General features: G+C 39.9%; 1 protein-coding gene across 7 annotated transcripts in view; it reads left to right on the top strand.

Annotated features, from left to right (window-relative positions):
* The window catches only part of RBMS3 (RNA binding motif single stranded interacting protein 3), a 765,077-nt gene that overhangs the window by 498,396 nt on the left and 253,168 nt on the right, over positions 1-13,513 (top strand). For all 7 annotated transcript variants that reach the window (XM_051789016.1, XM_051789015.1, XM_051789013.1 and 4 more), the window contains one exon: positions 5,624-5,715. In XM_051789016.1, coding sequence (XP_051644976.1) covers positions 5,624-5,715 — 92 coding nt within the window. The remainder of the gene's footprint in view (positions 1-5,623; positions 5,716-13,513) is intronic.

The raw sequence follows: 13,513 nt of genomic DNA, 5'->3' as shown, positions 1-13,513 counted from the left end.
TGTGGGCAAGCTGGTTCCGTGGGCAGCACCAGCAGGAAGGAGGGAGCCGCTGTGAGGACCTGAGAGCATGTGGTCAGGACAGGAAGGAGGACAGAGCAGGCTGATGTGGGTGCAGATTAGTTCAGCAGCCGTGACAGCTCCCTTTCCGATGGCGTCAGCAATGATGACTGCTGAGGGAGTGTCTTCCGTCCAAAAAAGCTAGCCTTGGTGTGCTAGCTCTAAGTACGAATTGGGGGACCAAGCTTCCAGGATACCCTGAAACCTCTCTTTCCATTCATTTTGAGTAACTAATACCACTTTCAGCAGTGGTGGAAGAGCTGCCTCAATTCTCCAAGAGGCAGCAAGGCCCTCCCTCCTGTCACTACACAAGCGGAGCTCCCCGGAGGTGAAGTGTAAAGTCCGTGTGTGCCAGTGGGAGCTTGCCTTTGCTATATGCCACCGTCCAGCACTTCACAATAATTGTGGGAACCACAAGTGGCAGGTAGTCCCTTAAATTATTTGGCATTATCCCTAAGTACTTGATCAGTCAGGGCAATTCAGAGTTTGATATCTAAGAGCTTTACACACCTGCAATTACTTAAATCCACAAAATTGCACCTATAGGTATTTGCAGGCACAAAAATGTTGGCATAAAATTAGAGGCCATTTCCTAAAAACTGTGCCGAAATTTTGATGATATACTATATGAGGGGTTGTTATTTTGAAATGGATTTGCAGAAAGCAATTGAAAATCTCCAGGCATCCCATCTGTGTTTAAAGTAACAACAATAACAAAACTTTAAATTAGCATAGGAGATTTAAGACATTTCAGGAAAACATTGATTAAATCTGCCAATGATATGAACGTGTTTGGCGAGTGACCTAATTAGTGTATACTTGGTTCTTTTTCACTGCACTGCTTACCACTAATTGCTGTTCTGCTGGTCTTCTCCTGACAAGTAAGAAAAAACAAGGATGAGGGATTTGTTGAGGAAATAGTGACATTCAGTTTTAAATCATTTGAACCTGCTGCCAAACTTAATTATGGAACTGAGAAACTGAGAGCAGGAGGCCCCCAGCTGTTTAGGTTGTAGGAGATGGAGACGTTTAGTGTTTGCTGTTGTATTTGGGTAGCACTTATTGCAGCTAGCTATAAACTTGAGTTTGCTGATGCTTAACTGTTTTCTTTCCCCTAGAGGTAAAAAACCCACTGCTTTTATTCCTTAAATTTAATTATTTAGCCCTAATGGCATCAGGCCAATACAAAATTACAGGCATTGTATTTCTTAAAGGAAAGGTTTAACAATTAATCTAGATAGTCTTGTCCTGGGTTTCTTTGAGTGTGGGCTTGCATGTGTGAACTGGTAATATGTCATTCTACAAAAAAACACTTGGGATCCTGGAATACTTGTTATAGCATTGGAGTTCTGAAGTCACCCTCAGTGTAAGTACACTTGAGCTGAGGAGCTCATAAGTTCAATTCCCATCTCTCAAAGCAGCAGGGGATAACACAGTTTTCCCAATTTGTGTTTGGAGTTCTTAAAGGAAAATGGCAGAATGCTTCAGGAAAAAAAGGGGAGATGGTTTTGGTTTTGGTTTCCTGTGGTGGTGATGGATTCTTGTGAGCAGAGTCTGAAGGTCCCAGTTTAGAAACCGAGTTTGTTTTTCATGATGTTCTGCATAAAAACTGAAGGGAAAAAATGTAGAATCCATTGACCAGAATGTTTACAAGGCAGTGAACACACAGTAAAAATGCAGGAGTGGGGGGCGGAACAAAAAAAGGCTGTGGAATTTGAGGCTAGCAGAAGGAGGGGCTGGTGGGGCTTGCACTTGTTTTTAAAGGAGGAAAAGAAATATAGACGTTTTCTTAGAGGAGCAGTGTCTGATTGGCAGACTCTGATCTGAATTCCTCCTGAGGGATGATTCCAACTACTTTCGTACCTTTTCCCAGGAGGAGCCAGGGAACAGTTATCTGAGTAGGGATGAATGCTGGAGCAGCCAAAACTGAGCCACACTGCATCTGCCAGGAGCAGCCACAGCAGCCCAGTTCTGCTGGTGGGGAGCACAGCCTACAGCCACTCCAGCCATAACCTGGACGAGAGGGAAGGACTCTCAGCACATAGAGTTTTGTGGTTCATTTACACTATGTGAAACACTGGAGGGGATGTTCCAAGAACCAGCTTTAGATTTTGTGGGGACTAAACTTGATCTACCCAGACAACTATATGAAAGAAAACAAAAAAAACCCCAAACAAACAAAAACCCTGAAACCCGAACAGAAAAACTGCCACTACTTTGTTAAAGCCTGAGACCAAAAAATGAAGTGAGATTATAAACAAATGAAATATGTTAGTGTAGGTCACCAACAGGCTATAAACATCTACGTGGAAGAACAGAAACTGTACAAAAAGGCAGCATGCCTGGTTTTCTGTTATATAGCATTGCAGGGTTCTTGTAAGGATACTTGAATGCTGAAACAGCCTGGGAACTTGGCTTCTCTTGCAGTAGATTGATGTTCTTTGGACGAGTTTTCAGCCATGGAGTGATTTTGTCCTGATGTTCTGTGTGTGGTGGAGAGATGTGTCAGGAGGGGGGAGGACCAGAAAAAGTTACTTGGAATGGAAATGAGCTTAAGAGAAGGAAAAAGAGCAGCTTTGCAGTGAGACTGTGAGTAGTAATACTAGAATGCATAATGGGCAGCTAAAGATATGGGGGTTTTGTCTCAAGACTCGCATTGGACCTCTGATATGGTTATATAGCCCCTTGTGCCCACTGAAAAAGTGTTTAGAGGATATTCATGGTTTTAGAAATCCTGGACTGATGTTAACATTCAATAATTTACTGTGTTAGATATCATCATCATGGCTAGGCTTCCTGAAAGAAGATTTGGGAATGTTAGATATACCTGATATGTATAATGCAACGCCAGAATATTCTTACACATGCTGGTTTATATTTACAAGCAGCACTAACTGAGATGTGAATACTTACTGTGCTGTCTAGAAAGTCATATAAAAAGTAATTTCCTTTCTATTACTTTGTACATGAAGCCTGCACTGTACACTAGTGATGCTAAATATAAAAATCTAACTCTATTATCTGTTTTTAATGCCAATATTAAAACTTACTTTTGTACTTTCACCTCATAGTTGTTGGGCATAGAAATGATGAGAAATAAAAACAAATTTAGTCTCTGAGAAGAGAATCTTGCTATCCTAAAAAGTAATTTGCTCTGTGTTTGATCCAAGCCATCTCATGCCTTCTCAAGGCATTTTAGATTTCCCACTTGGCAGCTCTGGCTCCTTGTCAGGATCTCTCAACTAGGAAGATGGAAGCTGCATCTAATTGTATCTCTGCCTTCCTCCCAGAAGCTGCTCTCTCAAAGGGCAGAGGCATGGGAGAAATCCAGAGAGGACTCTTGCTCTCTCGTAGCATGTTTTCTTGGTTCAGAGTGCCATCAGCTTTACTGCTGCTCTGCAGTGAGGAGAGAGCTTGGATAGCACTGCAGTGGAAAATACAATGTAGAACAAGCTGATTTAAAAATGGCAGTTTCAGTAGCAGTAAAAAGGGAAAATCAAATGGGGGAATCTTCACATCCCCAAGTTGACCAAACTCTAATGTGCATCTTTATGGTGGTATTCATTAGATCTGCTGTCCTGGTGTAGAGTTGTTCTAGGATTTCCCTCCATCTGTAGTAATGCCCTGCCAAAAAAATTCTCCACAAACAAACAAACAAACAAAAAAACCCCAAAAAGCCCCAACAAAACAAACAAAACAAAAACCAAAAACCCCCCCAAAAAAACCAAACCAAACCAACAACAACAACAACAACAAAAACCAACCAAACAAAACACTCCAAACAAACAAACAAACAAAACCAGAAAACTGAGAGAAGAAAAGAACGGAAAGGTTGAGATATTGACTTGGCTACCAAAATAGTGCTTTTCACACTCTTGAAGTCAGCAGTTTCTTTAACAATTTTTTCTGTTTCTTTTTTCTTCTTTCATTTCATTTTCTGAAAACTGTGTGAGTGAGACTTAAGCCAAGAAAACAAAAAAAATCTGTGTACACAAAATTCTTTTATCATTGGACTAACTCCTGCATTTAGTAATGCATGCATACCAAAATATTAATAAAGAGATGTTTGTAACTTGAGGGGCAAGGCGATCACAAGCACAAACTCTTGTTACCTAGATTTGGTGTGGAGAGGAAGGCGATGAGGCCTCCCAGAAGTAGGAAGAAAAGCTGGGGAAAGAAATACATATGGATACAGCAGGAAATCATATCTGTGGTTGCCTCTTGTGTGATGTGTATTGACCTAGTAAATGGAGATGTCTGCAAAGAAGCTGCTGTGCTATAAATACGCTTGTGCTAATATTATTAAAGCTTTCAGGCAGTTCAGTTTCATCCATATGGCTTTCCAGGGAGATGCCAAAGATGTGGCCCCTGGCCACAGCTTGTCTGAGCAGCACATGCGTACCTGCGCTGTAATTGCTTGTAAGGATGTAGGTTGAGGGTTTCCCCGTATGGATTGTGAAATACATGCAGCTGCCTAAATCGGTGCTTGGTGAGATTTTTAAATCTTCCTAATTCAATTGAAATCTTTGTGAGCAAGACATTTAAATGCTGTTGAAAATGAGGGATAGCTCAGTGCTCTAGAAGTTTTGAAAAGTCCATTCTTTGTCCTCCTAGCCCTACTTTATGTCTTTAGGAAAATAAAAATACTTTCAGAGTTGTTGCTATCCAGCTTAACAGCACTGGTGTTCCTCGAACATATCAGTCATGCTGGTTAAAGGAAGAAAAAAATGAAGGAAGAAGAGAAGATAGGAAGTGACTGGCTGATTAATATACTAAACTAATGCAAATACTGGGAGTAAGAAAGCCACTTAAAAGCAGATGATTATCCCTTATCAATCCCTCAGATCTAACCTCACTAAGCTGCTGTTCAGATGATACCCTAAAGCAGTTCCTGGCAGGGATTTGCCCCTTGTTCCAGCCGAGAGAGCAGTGAGATGAAAGGGATGTGGTTTAACCAAAGCTGTGACTTTACTGTCTTACCATCCTCTAGAGCTATCTAGCAGTTGGTTGTAGAGCACACATTGCAATTTCTCCCTGAATTGGTCCCACCTGCTAGAAGGCTGCTCTCCCTGTCTCTGCACAGATGGCCCCAGCCCACTGCAGAGACTTGCTGGCCTCCTCTTCTGAAGCTTACTCCTTGTATAGGTTAAAGGGACAGGAAAAGGGCATTATTTTCTCTAGCTTTGTGTCCCAGGAAGAGCCATACTGCTACCTCCTCTTATGGAAGAGATGGGGCAGGACTCCAGAGCACCAGAGAGCCCCACAAATGTCTGTACTCGTCTGCTGCCAGGGACCATTTATTTGTTAGGACAGATCCAACCTTCTCTCCTCCTCTGCTGCATACCTTTGTGCACTTTGAATCTTCAGGTAACTGCATTCCCTTAAATCCCACTAGCTTCAGGAGAAAAGATGTGTGAAATAGAGGTGTGGTGGCAGTGCTACTGGAAGACTAGGAGACAGTATGAGAGAATGGAAAGGGTTTCCTTCTTTTTAAAAATAAAATCTTTATCTGTTCACGTACACATGGATGATACTGAAGATCTCTGTTTATCCATTTATTTTTCAGGTTATGGTTTTGTAGATTTTGACAGTCCAGCAGCAGCACAGAAAGCAGTAGCATCTCTCAAAGCAAATGGCGTGCAGGCACAGATGGCAAAGGTAAGAACAACTGTGTTATTGCAGGATTATTTGAGCTGTTGCGTTAAATTTCCAAGAGTTTGTTTTGCTCCTGTTTTTCTTAAGGTTTTGGATTGCTTATTCCAGTGATTTTTTCATCCTTTGGTTCCAGTGCCTTATTCATCCTATGGTTTGTCTGTGTTCTTGAGAGCTGTGTCTCATTTAATGGGCTCCACTCTGGCACACTCTCTCTGCTCCTCTCTCTGGAGAGTATTGTAAGATAGAGGGCACCAGAGTGGAAGAGCACTGGAAATGCCTTTGTGCTAACTGATGGGTGAAAGAGTTGCCTTTTCTTTACCTCAGAGTTGTCTTCATTTGGTTCCTTTGCTTTGGAAAAGGTGCTCTTTTCTTATGTGTCTTGTGGGCTTCTCTGAAGGAGTGACTGACTGAACATAAGGAAAATTTCTTTGATCTGCCTTGGTTTGGTTTCTCCTTGGTTTGTTTAATTATTTTGAGGACATAAATGGAAGTGTAGCAGGTTGCTGAAAGAATAGTTTCTAAAGGTTATCTGAAGGTGACTGGCATCTGTTCAGAGGGGCAGCAGAAGCCATAGCAAGTGCAGTGAGCTCAATTACTCTGGTCCTGGAATTATCCTTTTTTCCCAGGCAAAGGGGCTGATGGGGAGACAGTAAATGACCATTGTGTGGTTCAGCTGTTACCTTTCTGATGGCATAATAATTTGTCTTTGTGCTCTAGACTGTGTCAGCCACCAGAAATGGCTGTTGCTTTGTACTTTAAAAATACCTTGCCCAAGAATCCCAAAAAGCTCTTAATATTGCCTGATTTAGTCTCTGTAGAAATGATGCTGTCCTAGAATCTCAAACAGTAAAAACAAACAGGTAATTACAAAAAAGAGGCAAATTAAGTAAAAAACAATCACCATATTTAAAGATTCTCTTTTAAAGGAATGCTGGCTGTTTAAACCTTTGTTTTTCTACAATATCAAGCATAGTTTTGGTGTTTTTTATAAGAAAAAAAATCATTGCTGGTAAATGAGGTTCTTTTGACTTCTACTGCATTACACTCACTGTTCCTGAAAGAAATTGGATGTCATCCATGTATTTCTGTTTAACAGTGCCCCACAATGTAAGCTAGGCTGTTTTATTGGCTCTTAGTTTTTATTGACACATGGTGATAAAAAATGTTTTTTTCAAATGAGTAAAAGATGGCAAGCTGAAGAATGTGAACTTCTACTAAGGACTGCGCCATTTTATTTCTCAGATATACAGCAGGTCCTTGTTAAAATATAGGCAATTTGATGCATTAGTCAAGCTGTGAAAAAGAAACCAAAGACAGGAGATATATTTTGTCCTACTGATTGATATCAAATAGCTATTTCTAGGGAGGAGTAAATCTATAAAAAATCTATATAAAATATAAATCCATATAAATCTGTAAAGTTGTAGATTTAAAATTAGAGATTTAAAGATAGGATTGAAAGATAAATCTATATTTGGTGTTGTCATGATTCAGAACAATGAACAGTTTCAGTACCTTGTATGTGGGGAAATACCAAAAAAGATGGTGACTTAAAACACTGTGGTTTGGATTGTCCAATATTTTAGGGACTAAAAGCAAAGCCTGGTGTTTACAGAGTGAGAAGGGCTGTACCAGCCCTTGGTTGGTTTGTTTTCTGGGACTCTGTGGCAGGAGTAGTTTTCTGCCCTGCGAGACTTTGAGGCAGCTGGTGTGTACACATTTGTTTGCATAAGACTGACTGTATTTTTATTATTTAGCTACGGTGCCTGGAATCCCAGATAGACTCTTTTTAGTGTGTTTGACAGTTCAAGATAAATATACAACTGACTTTTCTTATCTCCAAAAAAATCTAAGTATTTAGAAAAATGGGGTTTCAAAGGAAATTGAGATGACTCCACACAAAGTACCTCACATTTCTGAGAAGGCAGGGGCCTGGGAAAGCAAGTCTATCTGGAGAAACATGTTAGTTCTTGCACATGTTGGAAACCAAGTTGTGTAACAGGACTGAAAGACAGCATTACCTGCCAGTGTCTGAATTAACAGTGAGGGCTCAGAAGAGGTTTGAAGAAAGAAGCAGAAGAAAAATTTAGCCTCCACTTCTGGAAGTTTATCCAGAGCAGTTTTATTTCAAGAGCTGCTTTAATTAGTAGTGAATGGTGGCTCTCCAGTGAAATAAAAAGAGTAAGTCTGAAGAAATTCCCTAAACCTTTTTCATGGCATATGTTTAAAAAATAGCGTCAGTGTCCTCTATCTTTTATTCTGCATTGCAATGCAGGGAAACTGCCCCATGTAAAGGCCTGGGAGAAGATAGACTGTAACCTGTGTTCTGTGAATGTTAAAAATGTCAGTCCAGTTGTGGATGCTTTTGAATAAAAGTGAAAAGGCGTCGGCCAACTTTTGCTATGTGCTGGCCTTCTTCAGTAGAGAGAGAAAGTCTGCTGAGGTGTTGGTATCAACTGTGATGTTTTCCTGGAGAGAAATCTTACTCGGAAAGAGTGGTTCTTTCTCAATTGTAACACAATATAATTTTTCTCATAGAAATCCAGGAATCTTCTTTGAAAAACAAAAAGCAGAACTGAACCCCCACCCATGTTGGCTAGCAGAAGTATCTTGTGGATACTTGAGTAAAATATACTCATTTTATCGATGCTTAAATACAACCACCTCCGTCTTTTTTATGGCATTTGGACACCATTTTGGCTGATTTTATTTCATAGTGCTGCCTCTGGAAGAAAGTTAAACTCTGGTGGATTGATGCTCCAAGTCCCGTCACTATTCTGTTGAGGCTAATACATCCCATAAACCCACAAAGGGAAAAATCCCCTAACCATTAAACATGTTTGGACCTCTCTTTTTGTTCTGATTTGAAGTAGTCAGGAGAGTATTTGGCTGAGAGAGAGGAACAGCAGTATTATGCCTGCAGAGGTAGTGATGGCAGCTGGGAGATGAGGTCTCATGGGCCCATGAACAGCTGTCCACTTTGTGGGACAAGGACCCACACAACCTCCCACCTGCATGACAGTTGTGTGAGGCTCTTGTACATGTGTGTGTTTTCACCTTGCCTCTTTAGCATTTCTCTCTCACAGGTACCTGAAGCAGAAGCTTTGATTACTGCCTCTGTCCTACATCCAATATAGCTCATCTAAGTTGTCCATCGCTTTCAGAAGTGCTTATTAAGAATTTAATTTATTGAGGAGAATTAATGCTATGGAGTGTTTTCCTAGCTGGCATGGCTTATTTTACTACGTGCTTCTTGTTTGCCTTTGGACAAAGCAGATTTGCTTTGTATGGAGCAGATTTGTATGTATGGAGTGCCTGCTTGTACAGGCTTGTAGAGTCCAGGTGGTTTTTTGGGTTTGTTTTCCTACTAAAAATGACCCAATTTATATGTTCCTGGGTAATCTCACAGGAATTATTGATTAGTTTGTCTCTTTGTGCTAGGGACTACACAAACATGACACAGGAAAGGCAGTCTTTGTGTATATGTTTTATATATCAGTTTGGATTTTTCCATATGCTCCTTTCCTGCATTTTCTAGAAAAATGTTATAGACAGAATATGGAAAATTAATAAGGAGAATCTCAGTAATATGGGAGTTGGCTCAGACAAGTAGGCAAGGAAGCCTAGTACACATGAAAAATGTATCAGTGTTCTAATAAAATCTGTAGCCACGACTGTTCTTGGGATTTGCAATAGTCCTTCACCCAGAATTACACATTCATGAGGACACTTCTTAATCTAGTTTATATGTAAGCTTTTAGTGATGCCGAGGAGTCTAAATCACCTGAAAAATCAATAGAAGTCTGCTGTCTAAATAAATTTGAGCATCTGAGCTTGTGTCAGCCTGAAGATGAACTGTGCAATCAGTTTATACCTTCACAGAACAGACATTTTGGGGTTCTCTCTCCCGTCTTTTATTTCCAGTTTTAGTCTGCTGTAAGATTGCATAAAGTGGAAATTCAGGCAAAGGTAGGTTCTTGCAGAGAGTAATACCTTCTTTAATATCTAGCAGCACATCGAGAGTGTTGAAACAAATACATTCACAAAGGAAGTGTTTTCAATCCTGCTGTTATTCCAAATGCATTTATAAGGATTAAAAATGTATTAGATGATGCATGTCTTCTTTGGGTTTTCCTTTTGTATGTCAAATGCATTTAGACATCCTCAGGACCCATGTGAAAAATGTGAACATTGAAGGAATATTTAATTAGCACTGGCAGTTGTCTAAGTCCATTTCTTAACTACTCTGCTGCAGTAATTGCCATCCAGAGGGTACACTGAAGGAACTGGTTCTGAAAAAGGACTGTGCTGGTAGGCTCTGATGTGTTTTGCTCGACAAGGGAATTACAGAAAGTGATTTTGGTTTTTTCACGTCTCTCCATCATGCAGAAGCTTAAATACAGGGAATAATCACCATCTAGATGAAAGACAAAAGGAAGCTGTTTCCCACTGAACAGAGCCAAGCATAAGAGCTCCTGAAGAGGAACAGAGAGCTGGTTGCTGTATAGTTAAATTGACAGTTTTTCTCCAAGGACCAAGGAAATGAAAGTCCCACAGAAGAATCTTATTTATTTTCCAGGCTTCTGCGTAGGTTTTAGGAATTGCTCTGGTATGAGTCAGCTGACCAAATAAATCCATTCTGTCTGCTCATTTTTCAGCTTCATTTTCTCTTATTTTTAAATTACTTCCCTTTTTTCTGGATCATATACCAATACTCTAAAGGCCTGTTCCTTAAACTGGAAAGACTTTCCAGTCTGCCCAATATTTTTTAATCTAGATTTTTATGGAAAAGTTTTAATTATTTGGTTTTTGCAGTTTAAAAATTCAGGAAAATAATAAAAATTCTATCCTTACAAAATATGAAATATGGCCTATCCACATGATACACTTAACCCCACAAGTGATTTATTAACTCATAATTGAAATGTCTGCAAATTTTAGCTAAGCAAACTTTGGGATAATGGTTGGTTGAGTTTTTGTATAATATTGGTGGATAACAGCCTTATTCAACTGAGTTAACTTTGCTTTTGAAAACAAAGCAGGATGCTAGGAGTTTTAGAGCTCAATATTGAAACTGTCAGGCTTTGTTTTAATCCTGTTTTTTAATTACCTGATCCCCCACCCCCAGCAAACTGTTCTATGAAATCTAATATTTGTACTGGCTATTTATAAACTATTGGATTTTCTTGCTGCTGGAGCAGGGGCTTAGTGACTCTGGAAACCTCAGCATGCTCAGCATTGTAGGATAAGCTAAGAACATGGCTGTGCTGCTGCTGGCCACCTTCCACATCGTTTCTGAATGAATTGTACAGCCAGGCGTGGGCTGCTGCTGCAACAGTTGTCGGAGACATTTGGCACAACTAGTGCATGTGTGTGGAGCACTTTCTAGTGAGCCTTCCTCTTATCTTCCTAAAATGTTAAGTATCTTTCCCTGTACTTTTGCACGGTACATACTGGCTGACCAATACTGACCTGAATTGATCCTGTGTTAAGTGACAACAAAACATTATAGCTGGAAGGAAGTGAAAGGTGGTTCAGTTTAGATGTGGAAATTACAGGTGCGAGTATCTCTCTCCTTTGATTTCTTTTACCAAGTCAACCATACCAAAAGTGTCCTGCAGAAGAACTAACCATAAGCACCAAGTTTCATGTAATGCCACTTATCAAAGCTGTGCCCTCCTCATCCTCTCTTATCCACTTACCTGTGTTCTTGTTTTGCATAAACTATCTTTCACTCTTGTAATGGGGAATCATAGTTTCCCAGCTGTAGCTGGCCCATAAGTGCAGGTTTTTCCATTACTTAAAGGATAATGATTGACAACGTAAAAGCATTGACAAGATGCTAAATTATTTTTTTGTATCAGATTTTATTTCAAAATTTCGTACAAAGATGTACCTTTCCAAACCTGAAAGTTTTGTGTAGTTTTTTGTTGTTTTGTTTTTCCATATGAAACACAATGTAAATTGAGGATTCAATTCACAGATGTGCTAGCAAAGTGCTAACTTTAAATTTCAGAAAATCTGCAGTAGCAGATGACATTGTCCTATGAGCTTCCTACACAATCAAGTCTAAAGCAGTGAGCAGCTTTGCACAAAGAGTGATTGATTGGGGTGATATCAAAGATGCATGACATTAATGGAAGGACTTCCTAGTCTCATCTAGCTGGGACAATTTCATGCTTCTACCTGAGAACTATACGGTAGCCAGTGCAAAGTGAGCTATGATCCTATTCCTGCTTTTATATGAACATTCACAAGCCAATATAGAATGCATTAGCTTGAGCCATTCTTGAAACAAGAACATCAAGTAATCCTGAGGGTATTAAGATCCAGCAGTCCTTTGATGCTTGCATGTGCTACTCCTAAAAACATGTAGGTCAGCCTGAAATGGGGTGTGCACATCCACAGCTTTTGTACCACACCTGCCAAATTTATAAACAGTAATTTCTGGGAGTTTTGAGAACTGCTTAACGTAATTCTTCTCTCTAAAAGTGAATGCAACTTTACTATTGGCTAATTGAGAGGAATTAGGTCAGTGCTGTGTTCCTTTGTTCCCAAAAACTAGCTCAGCATCTTTCTTAACCACTAAAGTTAGCTTAGAAAATCTTACGGCACATACAATCATGTTTATTCTCTAGCTATCACCCCAAACAGACCTGGCCATGGTATTTTCCTTCCCTTTTTAAGTGCTGCTTTAGTTTCTAGATTGACTTGATTTTTTTTCACACTGTAACTTCATCTCAGATTAAAACATTCCTGTGCCTTTGAAAATTAAAATAAAAACAATCAGTAAATATATCCACCTCCATGCTATTAATGCCTTGCACCACAGAACAGATGCTGAAAGTGAAAAATGTAGCCAACTTTTAAGCTGAAGAATAGTGGAATTACTGGGTTCTTTTCGGGTTATGAACTTCAGCCAAACAAGAGTTGGCCTTTTTCATAAATACACATTGTTCTTGACTTTCCTCTGACTTGGAACACATTTGAATTGGTAATAATACAGCTGAAATCCACAGAGCTTTGGCAATTTGAGCCAGAGAGAAGAATGGGACTCCCTATCTTTAGCACTCACATAGCTATACATCTTGGAAGGTCTTACGCGCTCTTTGCAAACCCTTTATGTTTGCAGAACAGGAAATCTGAGTCCTGCAAATGAGTTAAACACTGGAATCAGATTAATTCTTTTTTTGCCTCCATACTCAGGAAACTCTGAATGCCCCGTGGAGGAGTTATCCGACCACAACTATGCAGCTTGGGAATCTGCAGTTCAGACTGAGAGAAACTATGTTCTAAATTCAGTAAGCACATCTTTACTCACCAGGAAAAACCCAGTGCACTCTGAAATGATACAAAGCTGTGATTTTAGAAAATATTACTGTGGTAGAAAATGGACGTAGCCTTTCCTTCAGTGACATATCATTTAATCGTATTCTTCTGTAGCTCAGAATGAGGACAGTGCTTTTGTAAGGTGAGAGACAAAAAATTCCTTGTATCTATCATGCTTCCTTGGGAGGAGAAGGAGATTCATATGACCACCAGCAGGAGGCTATGTGCATGCTTTTTGTGGTACCACTTAGTCTGGACTGAGACACAGCTTCAACAAATCAATGCAATTTATATGAAAATTGGGTCACTTTCAGATTATTTGGTTTGATTGGGAAAGCAAGTGTGCAAGCTTCAGTAGCATTGATGTGCAAGCCTGTGTAACAACTCATCAGCCTGGAAATACACAGGTACACACTCTACCAGTAAATGCAAATCTACTGGTAATATGCAGAGATATTCCCTGTGCACGTGT

Source organism: Manacus candei, unplaced genomic scaffold, assembly GCF_025592945.1.
Source record: "Manacus candei isolate 608988 ecotype Guabito, Panama unplaced genomic scaffold, ASM2559294v1 h1tg000026l, whole genome shotgun sequence".
NCBI lineage: Eukaryota > Metazoa > Chordata > Aves > Passeriformes > Pipridae > Manacus > Manacus candei.
Note: the sequence above shows the minus strand (reverse complement) of the source record. Positions and strands in the feature narration are given on the sequence as shown.